Source organism: Cimex lectularius, unplaced genomic scaffold, assembly GCF_000648675.2.
Source record: "Cimex lectularius strain Harlan isolate CLEC.00 unplaced genomic scaffold, Clec_2.1 scaffold223, whole genome shotgun sequence".
Lineage (NCBI taxonomy): Eukaryota > Metazoa > Arthropoda > Insecta > Hemiptera > Cimicidae > Cimex > Cimex lectularius.
Window position 1 is genome coordinate 328,593 of NW_019392771.1, and position 17,781 is coordinate 346,373.

The 17,781-nt window shown below is 31.4% G+C and overlaps 1 protein-coding gene across 3 annotated transcripts in view; it reads right to left on the minus strand.

The window, feature by feature from the left end:
- Positions 1-6,815: 6,815 nt before the first annotated feature.
- LOC106666765 (protein abrupt-like) overlaps positions 6,816-17,781 on the minus strand; it is a 33,563-nt gene continuing 22,597 nt past the window's right edge. For 2 of the 3 annotated variants that reach the window (XM_014394186.2, XM_014394185.2), the window contains exons 4-8: positions 16,060-16,338; positions 15,726-15,984; positions 15,228-15,290; positions 9,344-9,645; positions 6,816-8,978 (exon numbers count right to left, since the gene is read on the minus strand). In XM_014394186.2, the coding sequence (XP_014249672.1) occupies positions 8,508-8,978; positions 9,344-9,645; positions 15,228-15,290; positions 15,726-15,984; positions 16,060-16,338 (1,374 nt within the window). In that variant the 3' untranslated portion in view covers positions 6,816-8,507. The remainder of the gene's footprint in view (positions 8,979-9,343; positions 9,646-15,227; positions 15,291-15,725; positions 15,985-16,059; positions 16,339-17,781) is intronic. The other variant, XM_014394187.2, reaches the window with a different exon arrangement.

The window sequence follows — 17,781 nt, forward strand, 5'->3', positions numbered from 1 at the left end:
GTAGTTTTATTTTATTTATTTAACCTTTTTAGAGAACGAGTAAGAATGCCAACTGATTTTGAACAACAACAACACAATTTCTGTTTTCTATTACGATTTTTGGAGGAAACAAATTACACGTTTTTTGTGTATCATGGGAGTGAATTTATTTTTATAATTCCAAGGGAGGAATATCAAATACTCAATCATCGTTGTGTATGCGTAGAAAAGAATGTATTTAAGGAATGACAGCACTTAGTGGCTTTTTGGCTAAAATCCATTAGCTGAAGCATGCATGACTGCAGCTGAAACAATGCAAGGCAAAAGTTTTAGTTGCACCTATGGATATGCGTAGATTTAACAACAAACAAAAAAATAGCGTTTTCTATTCTTCAGGAAGAGAACCACCAGGTTATCGACACATCATTGTGCACTATCGGCAAAGCATTCCAAAGTTAATTTCTGTTTTAAGCACTCATTGTGAATCCATGTTTTACCCACTGATATATTCCTTAGTGAACCAGGATATGACTGCAAAATGACCCACAATGCCACGAGAAAACGAAACAGTTGTGAACTACTAACAATGTATGTTTGCTTGCTATTTGCATATATCATTTATAAGAAGTACTAGAAAAAAAATGTACAAGACATTTATATGCGTAATTAAAAAAAGATGTTTTGTACCCAAGGATGGGTTATTTATTTTTGGAATTGGATTGTGCACTAACACTCCACGGATGGTGGCCACCTGTCACCCCCATTTATTTCTTCCCTTCTTCTAGATTATTTTTAGAATAGAACACGGCTAGGGGGTTGTTTTGCAAACTTTATAAGAAGAAATAAACATGTTCTGGGGATAAAACTATCCCGCCAAAAACACTAAGTTGAAGGGAACATGTTACAAATTATTATCTGTTATTGTTACTGTTGTTTCAATTTCATAAATATGTTGCATGGGGGAAGACTCGTTATGGAATGATGTCCGTAATGAAAGTATTAATTAAAAAAAAGGTATTTGATTGACATATTTCTAGAAAATAATTTGGTTTTTGACTAATAGGGTGCCATTGCAAAGTGAGATTATATGAGTGTACTAATTGGTACTTTTTAAAGGCACATTTGCCTTTCTAAATATTTGTTTCTAACACTATTTTATACTCAATTCGATTGAGATGGGAAGTTGGTGTCCGAGTGGATCAAGGTCACGATAGCTCAAGTGGTAAAGCAGCGGCATATCAAGCCGAAGATCGTGGGTTCGAATCCCGCTCGTGCCATTGACTTTTTTATCTCAACTAAAAACCTTAACTAATTATAATATATTAATTGGTCAAGCGGACCACAAAATTAGTGAATTTAATGATTTAAAAATGAAGTATAATTCACTAAAGCTCTCCGTGGCCATTTCATTTGTCGTTGAGAATCCAATCCAATTACACGACATTTGAAAAATGGCAAAAAGGAGGGAAAATTCAAAAGGTGCGGTTGAGATGGGAAGTTGGTGTCCGAGTGGATCAAGGTCACGTTAGCTCAAGTGGTAAAGCAGCGGCGTATCAAGCCGAAGATCGTGGGTTCGAATCCCGCTCGTGCCATTGACTTTTTTATCTCAACTAAAAACGTTAATTAATTATAGTATTTTATACACTAGACAAATAGGATGATTAAAATAAATTTATTTTTCTAATTTTTTCTTGTGGCTTCTGTGTGAGATGTACAGATTCCCATGGAGAGCAAGGTGTATATTTTTTGTGGAGGTCATCAATATTTTTCTCTTTGTGATCAAGTCTATATTCATATTAACATCAGGTGTGTTGATCATTTGTCAGCACTTGAATGTATTTCTGTCACTTAAATTGATCCTTTGAATCTACCGTTTCTTCAGAATTCTATCGTAAGTAAACAATTATTTTAAAAACCATAACATGTTTATAACTTTAAAATTACATTAATGTGTAGATTTTCTAATGTACGGCTGGGAAGGGGGTCTTATAGGTTATTTCTTGTTTTTAACGTTTACTTCTCCTATTCCAGTTATTTTAGGAAATGGGATTTTTTGGAAAATAAGAGTTTTTATTGCAGTTAATCTTATGGCATATATAAAAAGTTTGGTGATAGATGTATTTTGGGTTAACTGTTTCATGAGAATGTATTCATTAGCGCGAATGTGTATGTAGTACAAGGGTGTCAATATGTTGTTATCAAATACTCCATTGACCTTCAGAGTAGTAGACAGGATGAGTTTAACTTATGCCTGTCCCTTATATAAAAATTTAAACAGCTAACTATTTCAAATGGCAAGATACTCGTCAGTGTACATGTAATGTATGAGACATTTTCACATTATGGATAGTAAATCGAACAATGTAAAAACTAAACTTGGTTAGTTACAACTAAGCTTGAACTTGTGTCATGGTTTTTAACATAAGTGTTAATATTGGATTAAAAGTATAACATTACAATCAATTTTGGGGATTGTTCATAAGCATGAAGAATCAACAAAACAATTTTTATTTAAACTGTTGGGGCTGAATTCTGCTGTAATGAATAAATTAACATCCATAGCGTCCTGTACATCGATGTTATTTAAGGAAATTTTGTGAAGTTTTAACATATGTGAAACAATTAATTTAGTTGAAATTAAAATGATAAATAATTAAATTGGTTCTTGGTTGTAGAAGTGATTTTGTAAAAAAAAAAAATAATAATATCAATTAATTATTCTTTTAATGTAAGGTCTCCTTGTAAGGAAAAAGTTGGTGTCACGAGTAGGATTCAAACCCATGACCTTAGGCTCAATATGCCGCTGCTCTAACCACTTGAGCTATCGTGACTATTATCTGCTCGGACACCAACTCCCCATTTCAACCTACAACCTTTGAAATTTTCCTCCTTTTTGCCATATTTTCAAATATCCTGTAAACAGGATTCAATTCTCAGCGACTTATGAAGTGGCCACAGGAAGCCGTTAGTGAAGTAATACTTCTTTACTTATTATATGTTAATCCATTTGTGTTTAGTGGTCTAATTGACCATTTTAATTATTTAATTACTTATTCTGTTATGTAGATCTTGATTGAGATGAAAAAGTTTGTGCCTCAAGCGGGATTCGAACCCACGACCTTTGGCTCGATATCTGGCTGGTCTAACCACTGCTTGTGGCACTAATTTTTTCATCTCAACCAAGACTTTACATAAAAAGAATAATTAATTGAAATAATTAAAATGGTCAATTAGACCAATAAACATGGGTTTATAAATAAGTTCTTTTGTGAACAACTTGAGAATGGTTGATCCAAATTAAAAATTGTTTGCATTGTTTGAATCTCACTGTCCTGGAAAGTTAAATCAAAACTTTTTTATTTCATGAGAAACTAGACAAAAAATAAAAATTTATGGGACATGGTTTTTTCCCTCAAAAATGCCCTAATGAAAAAAATATAGGAAGGAGGAACAGAAGTTAAACTCATATGTAAAGGTTTATTACTACTGGTCAAATAGTATTCCGCGTATTACTTCTGGTCAAATAGTATTCCCTGTATTACTACTGGTCAAATAGTATTCCGCGTTACTTCTGGTCAAATAGTATTCCCTGTATTACTACTGGTCAAATAGTATTCCTCATATTACTGCTGGTCACATAGTATTCCTCGTATTACTACTGGTCAGATAGTATTCTTCGTACTACTTCTGGTCAAATAGTATTCCGCGTATTACTTCTGGTCAGATAGTATTCTTCGTATTACTACAGGACAAATAGTATTCCGCATATTACTTCTGGTCAAATAGTATTCCCTGTATTACTACTGGTCAAATAGTATTCCTCGTATTACTGCTGGTCAAATAGTATTCCTCGTATTACTACTGGTCACATAGTATTCCTCGTATTACTTCTGGTCAAATAGTATTCCTCGTATTACTACTGGTCAGATAGTATTCTTCGTACTACTTCTGGTCAAATAGTATTCCACGTATTACTTCTGGTCAGATAGTATTCTTCGTATTACTACTGGACAAATAGTATTCCTCGTATTAATACTGGCCAAATAGTATTCCTCGTATTACTTCTGGTCAAATAGTATTCCACGTATTACTTCTGGTCAAATAGTATTCCGCGTATTACTTCTGGTCAAATAGTATTCCTCTTATTACTGCTGGTCAAATAGTATTCCTCGTATTACTACTGGTAAAATAGTATTCCTCGTATTACTCCTGGCCAAATAGTATTCCTCATATTACTTCTGGTCAAATAGTATTCCTCGTATTAATACTGGCCAAATAGTATTCCTCATATTACTTCTGGTCAAATAGTATTCCTCGTATTAATACTGGCCAAATAGTATTCCTCGTATTACTTCTGGTCATATAGTATTCCTCGTATTACTTCTGGTCAAATAGTATTCCGCGTATTACTTCTGGTCAAATAGTATTCCTCGTATTACTTCTGGTCAAATAGTATTCCTCGTATTACTACTGGTCAAATAGTATTCCTTGTATTACTACTGGCCAAATAGTATTTCTCGTATTACTACTGGTCAAATAGTATTCCTCGTTAAAACTATCTAGTTTTAGACCCAATAGCCTTGATGGTGAATACTCTATTTTTATGAGGGGCATCTAGCCTTCCTCCTCCCCACTGATGTAAGAATTAAAAAATATGCTGAAATATAAAAAGTAGGTAAAGAAAATTGCTCTGCTTGAGAACACCTCCTTTTTTTAGCGAAGCCTGGCTCCATGTTGATAAGTCGACATTTGCTTGAAATAACATTAGTTAGTGGGTTCCATTGTCCACACTTTATAGTGCTCCTGTGGTTTATCGTAGCTGGCTCACCGTGATAATGAAAAGTAATGAGGATTCAATAAAACTTCTGCCAAAAGAGTAAACATTTACAAATATTAAGTAAATGATCAAACATGGATTATGGCTTATTACAATAAAATAATAATTGATGAATTTTAGGATTTCAAATTTACTATATTCCCATAACATGTTATAACATTTATTTAATGGTCAATCCACAGAAACTTACAATGAAAAATTCAAAACACCAATGAAAAACTAAAGTCTCAATATCAGAAATATATGTTTAAATATATTTATAAAAAGCTGTTGCAGCTAACAATAAAACGTAATTTATAATACACGACCCGCATTAAACACAACGTAATGTACAATTTAATAAACAGTTTGATCTCTCGGTTTGATTGTTTATTACATGAAAAAAAATTAATGTAACATTAAAACAATTTCTGTTATTCAGTAATTAATTGATCTACAGTTAAACATCAACTCATTCTATAATCTATAAATCTAATCACATCTATTTCATATTCTTTATTGAATATAACAATCGAAAGTTGTCTATAAATTCGTTTAAACGAACAGCAATAATATAAATTCCAATTGTTACATCCAAGTAAAGAATAAACACAAGAAACAAGTGCATTTATTTAAATAGTTCACTATAATTTCTTTTCTTTTTTTTAATATTGTATTAACTACATTCAACACTGCTGCCGCTAGGGTTCATATAGGAACTGTATACAGAAACTACCGTTTCTTAACTATTTTGACACGTGCTCAACCAAAAAAGGCACCAAGTCCCTCAACAATGATTATTAATAAAATTTGAAGTTTTATATTAAATAATTTCTTCTAGATATCACAACTATTTTACTATTTCATTTGAAAATTAATGGGAGGGGGAAGAAAAGACTTAATCGATTATGTCCTGTTGAGGATCGACACTATAGATAGGAACCACATTTTACAAAACAGCATAGTCATTAGATGCTCATTAGCACATTTATTTTCTATTGATGAAAGAAAATATTTCCTAAAGACAATACATTATGGCATGTAAAGTAATCATTGCAAATATGGCACAGAGCAAATTTTTGCTTCATTATAATAAGCTCATTCACATATAACGATAATAATAATACAAGTCACTCGGAAGTATGGTTTGTACATAAATGAAACAACTTTTTGATTTATACTTTATTTCTTTAAGAAATTTAGTATATTCACATAGATTTAAATTTTAGAATTTCAAACAATATAGTCCAGGGCATTAATCAAATAATGGGTTTTCTAGCTTGATGGAACGTGTTGAGACAACTGGAAGATTTTACATTTCACTAAATCATTTATATTTTACTTCCAGAGCGACTTCGTTTAACATTAAACAGGTTTTAATTTTAAAATAACAAACAATAACTTTTGTGTGTGTATATATTTATACATATACACACCACAATTGGACTCAATGTAAACATTAATCAGTACAATATTAAGTTAAAAAACTTACATTAAATTAAGTAATCAATAAAATTTACTCCTTTCCTTTCACGTTTTTTAAAATATAATTTGTTTTTGATTTGATCAAATTAATTTTAAACAATTAATTGTTTGTGGTGAATTAAACACTTTTATTTTAATTAGAGCTATAAAATATTTTTCATGAAACATTCGTACATAGTCTATATATATTTATATAAGTTTATGTACACTCCAGACATACGCACATTTTAAGCAAGCACCAATAATTATTTACATTTCTGTACACTAAAACATCTACAAAACTATCTAAAACACACTTTTATGTTCTTTTTGCAGTCACGAATTGTAATTTTTTTAAACTATCGGTGTTTTATCAGAGCAAAAACTACTATTTTTGTCAATTTTTTTTTAATAAAGTTATTTTTTTTTTATCAACTAAGCTTACACTATAATTCTTTTCACAACTGTACGGTATGCCACGTATTTGTTTATAACACGGTTTGTGTTTTTAATTTATATAACAAACAATAATAATAACGATTCCAGATAATTAATATTTTTCACACAAAATATTGTATTGTTAGTGACAAATGGGATTATGCCAAACTTAATCACTTAAACCAACAGTGCACAATCAGTCTTGAGAACACTAATTCCCTGTCTAGGAAACATTGTTTTATTTATTTATTTATTCTTTTTTATCTCTGTAAAAATTATCAAAACTACCAGTCAGTCAGGCAAAACCGATTTTAAGGCTAAAATTGAATCAGTCTTATTTTTTTTTTTTTTTTAATTAATCGGTTTTAGCGACTGGCTTAAAAATTTTACCGGAGTGCAAACTATAAAAATATGTATATGTACCTATGGTTGGAGATTTTTACTGAATATAAAAAGAAATTGCTTATTAGAGTTTATTTTTGTACTTTAGGTAAACGACGGGAAAGTAGTTTACATTTTCCTCTTAAAAACAAAAATATATGACTATAAAAATGTGCACTAAATCTACTACCTGTATTCCAATTGTACATAAATGCACTTTAAGGTTAAATGTAAGACTGTTAGGTACAGTGTATTATATCTGGGCAGGATTTTGGAAGCCTAACGCTTACTCAGAAGTTTAGGTTTCCCTTTCTAGTTACTAAAAATAGCAATTTTAATTTGATGCACGTCTGGACGAGTTTTTCTTTTGCTTCTTTACATATGAAAAAAAGACTAAATTATCAAATTTTGTATCAAAGTTACTTCCATTATAATTTTTTTTCAATATAAGATATAGCGATTATATTTTTTAAATTGAATTATAACAACAAATATATCAGTTCTGCTATACTCTTCTTAATTTCTTTAACTAGTAAATATAAGTACTTTTGTTAAAATCTTTATTTAATCTAGTGAAAAACTAAAACTGATGTTATTAATTTCCTATTTAACATAACTGAAATGTGGTTCTTCACATTTCATCTCTTTAACTCCCCGGTTTTAAGTGACTGTGCTGGGGGTCACAGAATTTTTAAAGAAACTTCTATTTTACATCTTAAAATAATATTGCTCTATTCTTGTAAACCACTTCCTGACAAAAGAGGTAGATTTAAAAAAAAAATCCTTTGTATTAGTGATAAATATATATGCATATACATATTTATTATGTCGATATAACAGTGAATATATTTGTACTTTCATTTCCTAATTATCTAATAAACAAAAATAAATTTAAAAACATTATACAATCAATCACCTGAGATTGTCTTCTGGGACAACATCGTGGGAAAATGTTTTGTGAACTTTATTTGTGTGTCCAGAGGTAGAGAGCAAAATATGTAAGCATTGTCATAAAGCTTTATAGCAATTTGCCTGAGGTAGTTTGATTGGAATAATTCAACTTCCTAATTTAATAAGAAAATAAAAATTTGTTTACGAAACAATGACTAACAAGAATCAAATGTAGATTTCACAGACTGACATAAAACTGAGGTAGTTAATAACTATATCCAAACATTTTATAATTAACCTTATACTAAATATTAACCCGTTTATTGCAAATGTTTTACTTGCCTGAGGTAGACTATGAACTTTTTATAACTACATAACAATTAATGGCACTACTGGGAGTTTTGGGGAAGATTCTGACACGATGCTTCCTGTTTTAAACAACACATTTTGTGGCCAATAGTTGTGGCCCTTTTATGAAGCTTAACATCTTGTTAACACTTATGTGTATCTATATGTAAGCGGAATGCTAAAAACAAGGCTACTCGGCTTTAATCGGTTCAGGTTCATGTTCTTCCTCACTGAAATCATCCTCTGGCTCAGAAGATTCTTCGACCCCTCTGTCATCCATCAATGCCATCCTTCTTTGCTCCTCGGAGACCTTGGCTGCCATCTTAGCCGCCTGCTCTGCCGACAGGTGCAAACCTGCAGAATTTTCTGCTATGAATTGCAGATATGTGTCTAGGATTGCAGAACCTGTCGAAGGACCCCGAGGATCCTTGTTGTTGTGGTGTGGCGGCATCTGGGGCGGGGGTGGTGAAGACATGGGATGTCTGATCGGTGGTGACAGGGGCCTTATATCGACACTGCAGAACCTCGAGGCGGGTGTCGAATGATTATTGTGAACTGTCAAATCCTCAGGATCGTCAGAAGACTTCAGTTCAAGTCTCACTTCTGGTCTTCTAGGAGGCCCTGTCGGTGACGCCCTTGCCCTTAGTTCAGCAGCAGATACCTACAAAAATATCAACAATATTATTTTTAATGTTCCTTCCCATTCCAGTTCAACAAACTGTGATGAACAAATATGGAATAATGGAATCTTTCTTTAGATGAATAATTTTAAATTTATGTTACAAAACAATAACAATGTTGTACTTTCTCTAAATTTGTCATACTTCACTATTTAATATTAAAAATTTTCTCTAATGTAAAACTGAAGAATTTGAAATAAGCATGCAAATTTTTCTCGCAAAAGTGTGAATATTGTACAGAAACCCAACTCTTGTGTATCAATAAACTTAAATTATAGTTTTATTTTTAAGCAGGTACTTCTCAAGTGTTTAAAAAGTTTTACATAAAAAAATTATAAATGAATACCTTAACACCAGCTTTTGCAAGCAATCTTGAGGCAAGTTCTGGGTCGAAAGGTGAAGGCATCGGGAGTACCGGTAGGTCCTTGGTGCTGATCCCCCTGTGCTGCCTGCTCATGTGCGAATGCAGTGAATTCCTTGACTTGGCTACCGTGCCACATAGGACGCACCTGTACCCAGGACAGACGGTGTGCTTGTCCTCTAAATGCGTCCTCAGGGTGTGTGCCGACCTGTATATTTTACCACATTTTGGGCAAGGTCTAGGGTCAGTGGCACGCACCCTCATCATATCCAATCCACGCCTTGACACTAAAAATAGGAAATAATCTTCAACTGAATCGTCTTTTCTTTTCTCCTATTGTGTAATGGGGTGAGGGAAATTATAAGGGGTTCTCGAATTTTTGCAACTTTGGCCAACTAATTAGACTTTTTATTCAGGTTAATTTTAAACAAAAGAACAGTTAGTCAATCTATTAGGTGAGTTTCAGCCTACTAAGAGTTTGTGTTAAGTTGTTATTTAATGAAAATGTTAAAAGTTAGAAGAAAAATCAGTTATTTGATTGAAAACAGGGTGTACAAAATAATTTGTAAAATAAAACTATTGAAACTTGTTTTCCCATTAAATTATTAAAATATTTAAGTGAAATGTTCAACATATAGGAGGTAACAAAATAAAATAAAAATAAAACAAATCCCAGTATTGAAAATAGATCGAATATGACACCAAAAATCAAAAAGTTTGTTTCAAATTAGATAATTTAATTTGAATAATCAGGCTTTTGACATATGGGCTATTATTTAATATCTTGTTTCAATCCAATAATATTTGTATTTATTATTGTCACTTACGAACTATTGAAAAAATGTAAAAAGTTTTATAAATAACATTTCAGTTAATACTTATAATATACTATAACAACAGCAAAAATAATTTAGTTCAACCATAGATTCAATATATAATATGATCAGTACAATTTCTGTAGCGTACACACACAACGAAAAAAAAAATGAATCAAAAGTTTTTCTTTTAAACGTCTTTATTATTTATTCTAATCTTTGTAATGACATCTAATGAAATGTTTACATTTATTTGTATTATAGATTACAAATTGTAAAATAATCAGTCTTAAGATTTGTCATATTCATATGATATTTTCATTGGTTGGCTGCAAAAAATTCACAATATTTTTCTTGCAGATAGCATGTGTTAAACTTTACCGCTTAAAAGCTAAGCTAATGTCTGTTTTTATAAATTACTAATAAAATAGATTTTTTGATAATTTAAATATTTCTAGTTATAAGGAATGAAAAACATGTTCTGCGTTAGGTACAAAAGGAAAATCGTTTTGTTTAGTGTCGAACAGACATTGAAATAATTCACAAGCTTCACATTCTAATTGTCTATTATTATTTTTTATACAATCTAGACAAATTAATCTATATGTATATATAATATTGTAAATTTATCTATAACAACTAACGAGGATACAATTTTCATCGAATTACTGTACAAGCAAAACTTTGTACACGTAGAGAAAAATCAATTTAATTCTATAAATACATTATTGAAAACGTATTTTCAGTTAGTCTTAGAAATTGAAAAATCCAGCTGGAAAAAGTAAAGAAATTTGAAGCCTCTTCAAGCAAGTGATGTAATTTTTTAAAAATAATTAGTACCTTAGTTTCACAATAAGAGACAAATATAACAGTTAATATAATAAATATTAGAATCACATACTTGTATTTGTGAGTTGAATATGTAGTAACAATTTATATCCAGTCTAAAAGCTCAAAGTATATAATAAAATGTAAATTTTTATTTATGTAATAACATTTTCATTAATCAAGCATCTTTCTTAAAGTTGAAGCAATTTTCACATTATAAGTTGAATTACTGAAAATTTTTGTTGCACTATATATATATAAAAAAAAAAAAAATTAATTTAAAAAAAATTGCAGAATACAGTGGAGTCCCATTAACCTGAATACCTGTCTAATCTGAACATGTTTTGGTAGGTGGATTAAAAAAATGTTTGAAAATATACTTTTTTTTTGTATAGTATGTATAGTAACTATTTTTGCTTTGTCAATTGCAAACTCTTCTGCCGATATTTTGCGAAATTTCATCCAAAAGTTCTATGATTTCATTCTTTCTGAACTTTTAGATCTGCCCATCATTATTGTTTCTGTCTTTCAGACGTATTTCGACTTGTTGCCTTAACCAAACTAAAGACGGCAAGAAGTCAAAATGCACCCGCTAAAAACAAAAATGCAAGGATAGGCAGACCAAAATGACCCAAAACTACTTAACTACTCAATCACCCTTGTCCTTCTTTTTCAAAACTTCCAGCCTATTTTTCAAAGTATACCACTTGTTATGGTATTTCTACCAGACCTGTTTTACATGTTTCTGAATTGTTAATCCAAACAGTGCTCATTCCCAATCAGTTCGGACTAGCAGGACTCCACTGTATTTGTAACTATTTTGAGCGATAATCTGAAAACAACTTAATAGAAGTCACAATTAATTAAGGTTTTTAGTTGAGATAAAAAAATCAATGGCACAAGCGGAATTCGGACCCACGATCTTCGGATTGATACGCCGCTGCTCAAGTGGTAGAGCAGCGGCGTATCAAGCTGAAGATCGTGGGTTCGAATCCCGCTCGTGCCATTGACTTTCTTATCTCAACTAAAAACCTTAATTAATTGTAATATATTAATTGGTCAAGTGGACCACTAAATTAGTGAATTTAATAGAAGTTGATGAAAACAAAGAAGACATGAAAAATAAAAATGTTAAATAAATCAAGAAATATTTTTTAAAAAGCCATAGCAATTATTTAGCAACTTTTAGGGTCAGCGTATAACTTCTACACTGTAACAGTTTGGTTAAGCTAATAATATTTAATTTATGAAATAGTAATGTCTTCTCATAGGCTAACTTTTAGAAAAATAATATAATAATATGTACACATTTTGATCAACAACAAAATTAACTATAGAACAGAGGTATAGTAAATATAGTATTTTAATCAATAATACACAAATCACTAGAGGTATCAAGTTTTGTGCTGAATGTGACTAGAATGCTACATTATAAAGTATTTCAGGTTATTTGATAACATTGTATATATTGTTTTTGCAGGTATTGCAATCTAGGAGTAACAAAGTTGTTAAATTGTAATATAAAAGGTTTAAATTTGTTACTGCTTTACAATTGCACCACAATATAATTGAGTGTCTGTAATATAATCTACAAAAATAAGCACTTTGTGTTAAAAAAATAAAAGAAACTTTTCACTAGCCCGTTTTCTATGTAGATCACAAGCATGTTCTAAACATAGGGTGTTATGTGGGTCCATTTAAGGCTCTTCATCTTCACCCATATTTTGGAATGTTTTTCCCTCATGTGATTTCTGACAGAATTTGGATGGGAGAAGAGCCTTGCACACGAAGGCACGGGGCATGTAGGGGAATCACGAGGGTAATGCTGGTCGATGTGATTTCGTATTGTTAGCAGGTCTGGGAAAGTGTCTTCACACAATGGGCAACTGTATTCTTGCTCATCTGGAACCCGACCCGTTTCGATAAGTCACACATAAAGAGTTGTTAAAACATGCATGTTAAAATTAAAAAAAGAATAAAAAGGAAGGAGAGGCGATAGAAGTATTGGAGAAAAGTATGAGATTAGGAACTTTTTTTAAGAAAAACTTTTTATAAAAATTTATGATAATTATTGCATTTTATAGCCAAAATAAATTAAAAAGCAAACAGAATAAACAAGCAAGAAAAAAAAATTTGGTCAACAAAAATGAAATGCCTAATTTTGCACAAGTCCTTTATGCATTTATATCTTAAAATTATTTATTTTTAGTGTTTTATTTTGAGGCCTCTTCATCAGGGGCTACATACAAATACTATTACCAAAACATAAAAAATATTCATTATCGAGCCCTTTTTTTTATAACAAGTCAAAATTATATTCCCTTCTAATTCTGTATAAAATATGGAAAATAAATAAAACAGGATGGCATATATATAATAAAAGAACAAATACCAACTGGAATACTTTAGGAATGTTTACCTTTTTTTTAAAGGAAAGAAATCCTGAGAAAATTTTGACAATGATGGTGTATTTTTAAAATGATGCTAGATTAGGTGAGAAAAAATATCGGTGAAGAGATATCGATAAAATTGAAGAAAATCTAATCAGCTCTCATGAATTTTAGATTAAGCAGGAAATTTTTCAATTTAATAAAACATTTACATATGTTTGTAATCCAACCGACTTACAGGACACATATATTTATTATTAAAAAAAAAATTCTGGTGGGTAGAACTTGTTAAATGAAAATGAAATTCAACTATGATAATTCATTACTAATTGAATGTTTTTAAACAGCGATATCCCTGCATTTGTAAGATTAAACTTGAAAAACAGGTTCTTTACACTACTGACAAAGAATATGTCTTTAAAATCCCCTGATGGTTCATACTTATTAAATTAAATTTTCTACATCCTGTGCTGAGCTCATGGCAGTTATATAGCAAATCTTTTTATCATTATTGTTGACCAAAATAAAATGGAATAAATTAATATTTTAATCATGAAGTAATGTCTGCAGATTCTAATGCTGAGTAAATTAAGCGGTAAAATTCTGCAAGTTTAGTAAAAAGACTGAATATAACATGTCAAATTATGGGATTATGCTGGAAAGTGAGAATTAAACCTGTTTTCAGGAAAGAAAAATAATTAAGCCTTCAACTTTGGAAACACCATCGTTAAAATAAAACAAAAACTGTGTGAAATATATGTGTAAAATTTAATCTTTCTGAGTTCCAAGGGACAGAGGGAGATGAAATGAAAGTCTGTGTCAAATGGCAAGTAATTTCCAGTAAAATGTTTCTAGAGAACGCACATACACCATTGTGTTATCAAGCTTGTCCATGCTGCCTATATGCCAAATACTGAACCACACCACACCAAATACCTTTTAGACCCACCAACCCTTAGATGCACTAATATCGCATTTACAAAAGAAAAGAATAAAGCATCATTAATAGTATTTTGTTTTTGAATAATGTCATTATTAAGGTTGCATTGGATAAATTGAGTTGTATGTTTTTCGTTGTCTTATTCCGTGCGTGGCCAATAGATGAACTTGAAGATACTGTCGAGTCTTGAAGGTCTTGGAACAAACGTAGCATGTCTCCCACCTCCCAGTAGCTGAGTGTACGTTGGCTATATGCTGCTTCAAATTGCTGTTGTTGCTGTACACTTTGCCGCACTCTGGGCAGACGGGCTTGGTGGGAGGGCGGTCAAATACGTCTTCCAACCCTGCAATCCCCACCGCCCTGCTATTTTACTAAACACACACCTTTTGTTTTGTTTTCTATATTACGAAAAGAGCAATTATATATAAAATAACTAGAAATATTGTTATATTAGGTACATTTTAAAAGAATTTAGTTAGATAAGAGTTGGTTAAATCAAGTCCTAGTGACACTATTGTAATTGCTCTTTTCTTATTTATTTAAACCTTTTATTATTTTTTCTTTTTGTAATATTAATAGCCCCTGATGTTGAATTTAACATTTACATTTATATTTTGTATATTTGAATTATTAAGCCAAACAACAGTTATTATAGTAACTCATAATGCCTTTATGGACCTGAACACAAAATGCAACATTTCATGAAAATGAGAGGAGAAAAGGTTAGAATCAGAATTAATCACAGCTTAATAATAATGCTTGTGTTCAATCTCAGAAACCAACATAAAATGTTCTGTTTATTTAAAAAAAAGCATTTGTCAAACCTAATAAAATAATTTGTTAAATGAAAAAAAAGTTAATAAATAATAATATATAAAATATAAGAAACAACATACCGAAACTGTTATCTGGTCCACTGTTGTGCATCCCAGACGGACCAGGTAGTAACCCAGGGAGTCCTGTTCCCAAACAATAGACACAATTGATTATAAACAAATGGAGCGAAAGGGACAAATATATTTCTAATAAATTATATTTGTACTATATCAAAAATGAAGACACATAAATAAGAATAGTAAAAAAATAAAAATAAAAACATGCAACAAAGCAAGCAATTTGTACAAATTTAATTTGATATGAAGCTGAAAATTTTTACTCTTCATAGTGTTTTCTCTTAACATAATAAAAAATATTTTCCATTAACAAACATTTTCTTAGATTCTCCCGTTTGTAAATATTTTTACAACTGTACATGTAGAATTTTTTAATATTTTTTATTTACTCACTAATTATTGTTAAAAGCTGTTTACATATTTACATCAATGAAATATTAACAATAACATTAACATTACACAACGTGATCAGTTTTTGAAAGTTATATGTCAAAATACAACTACCTTGGAGTCCAAGCAATGCTGCCGAAAAGTTTGGAGTCCTGTTTGGGTCCATAACGAGGGAATTGTGGTGGTCGCCGTACTCTGATGGCTCAGTTTTTGGTTGAATGAGATCAGCCATGGAATGTGGTCCATTCATGGTGGATATGGAGAGACCTCTGTCGGACACTGCTCCCCGTTCTGAAAGGCCAGTGTCAGATGAGTTGCTCTCTTCACCTGTCGACTGTGCATGAACTGACGAATCAGAGTTCCCTTTAGGCTGGAAGAGAATAAATGTTACAATATAAATGTTTAAAAGAAGTAGTAACAATGATTTTTTTTTAGTCGTAATCACCTGATTGTTGGATGATACACTGTTATGCGTTGACTCTAACGCTTGAGACAGAAGACTCTCCCTCGCTTCTGAATGGTGGTGGTGGTTATTGGTGTTCAATGAGGATGCCGGAGAGGGAGAGAATCTATTACCTATCACAGAATTCTGGGCTAGTTCTGAACTCCGGCTCCTTTTGCTAGGTGGTGGAGATGCTCCTCCATCGCTAGGATTTTGTACTATCGAAGACACATTGGATTCATTATTGTTGTTATTTGCCCAAGGAACAGTAGGATTTGAACCCTGGAAAAAAGAAAATTATTAATTCTTTCACTCTGGTATAAACTAAAAAATAAATATTTCTAAAAGTTCTTACATATAATGTCAATTGTCATTTTATTTTATTTTATTTAATCAGCAGTACAATTGTGTGAAATTTTGGTGAAGTGTGCAAAGTGATGAACTTGCATGATTGATCTTTGATCATCTTGTCTGCTGATCATTTACTGTTTATATTTATTTTCTTTTTGATTTATTTTGTTGAGATGCATATTCAGTGTTGGTCTATGTGTTATTTTGTCAGTGGTGTCCTTTTATTACATTTTTACTATATGAAGGAATGTCTTTTATGGAAACAAGTCAGAATTTATTCGACGCTAGTTCCAGTCAGTAAATAAGTTCTTCTTTCACATTTTACAAACATATAAAAAAGGACTTAACCGAGAAAATAACATACAGACCTAACAGTGATGTGAGTGAAGATGGCGTGCTGAAAAGCGCCTGACAGACCAAAAGAGTACAGCATTACAATTTTAACGTATATTTATGAAATCTTCAACGTCTCTCTCTCGCGCGCGTTTTTGTTATCCAGTAATGTCTTTTGAATTATTTTTTATCTGAGAAATAAGAAAAATATTGATGACAGAAGGTCTATAATCATCACCGGCAATTTTAAAAAGGAATAAAGTGATGGATTAAATTATTTAATACGTGGTTTTATTATTTTAGTTTTGCCCGGCGTGCTGTAAGTTTAAGAACTTTCGTCTTCAGTGTGATCATTACTGATCATCGGCGTTTCCAAAGAATATTACGTTGGTCTATTTAGAATTGCAATTTTCACTGAGTACCAATCAAATTGATGGATGTCGATTGCGAACCTCACAAAATAATAGCATATATGTTTTCATCTGACTATTATACTTATTTGTTTCAGTACTTTAAGCATGAATGGATGACATAACTGCGAATGAATCGATACAGGCCCAGAAACCGTATAACTGAGGAACGCGAGGGTCGCCCTGTTAAAAATCTGGGCATTCCTAGTTGGACGACGAATTTGCTCAATTTGCCCGTCGAGGGAGAAAATGCCCAAAAATCAATAGTGCTTCATCCTTTTGAGAAACAAAACGCATTCCATTCTATGTTTCTTACTATTTGTATATTTCCTAACTCACAGAATTGCTTGATTATCTGGTAAAATACAATCTAATCTATTGTCAATGCAGGATTTCACCAGTAAAAAAACTTTATTTATTGATAAGACTCCTTTTTTTAAAATTATTGACGATAATTAAATAAGATGAACAAGATTACTATCACAGATAACTATCATTTATATTTTCGTGAGATTTCTTGTTGAGGTCTTTACGGTGATGATCCTTGAAGTTTGGTCCTTCCAAACATCCTCGCCTACTTATTCCCGATAATTTAGCACTTCAGCGCGTCATTCAGGGGTATAAGCAGGGT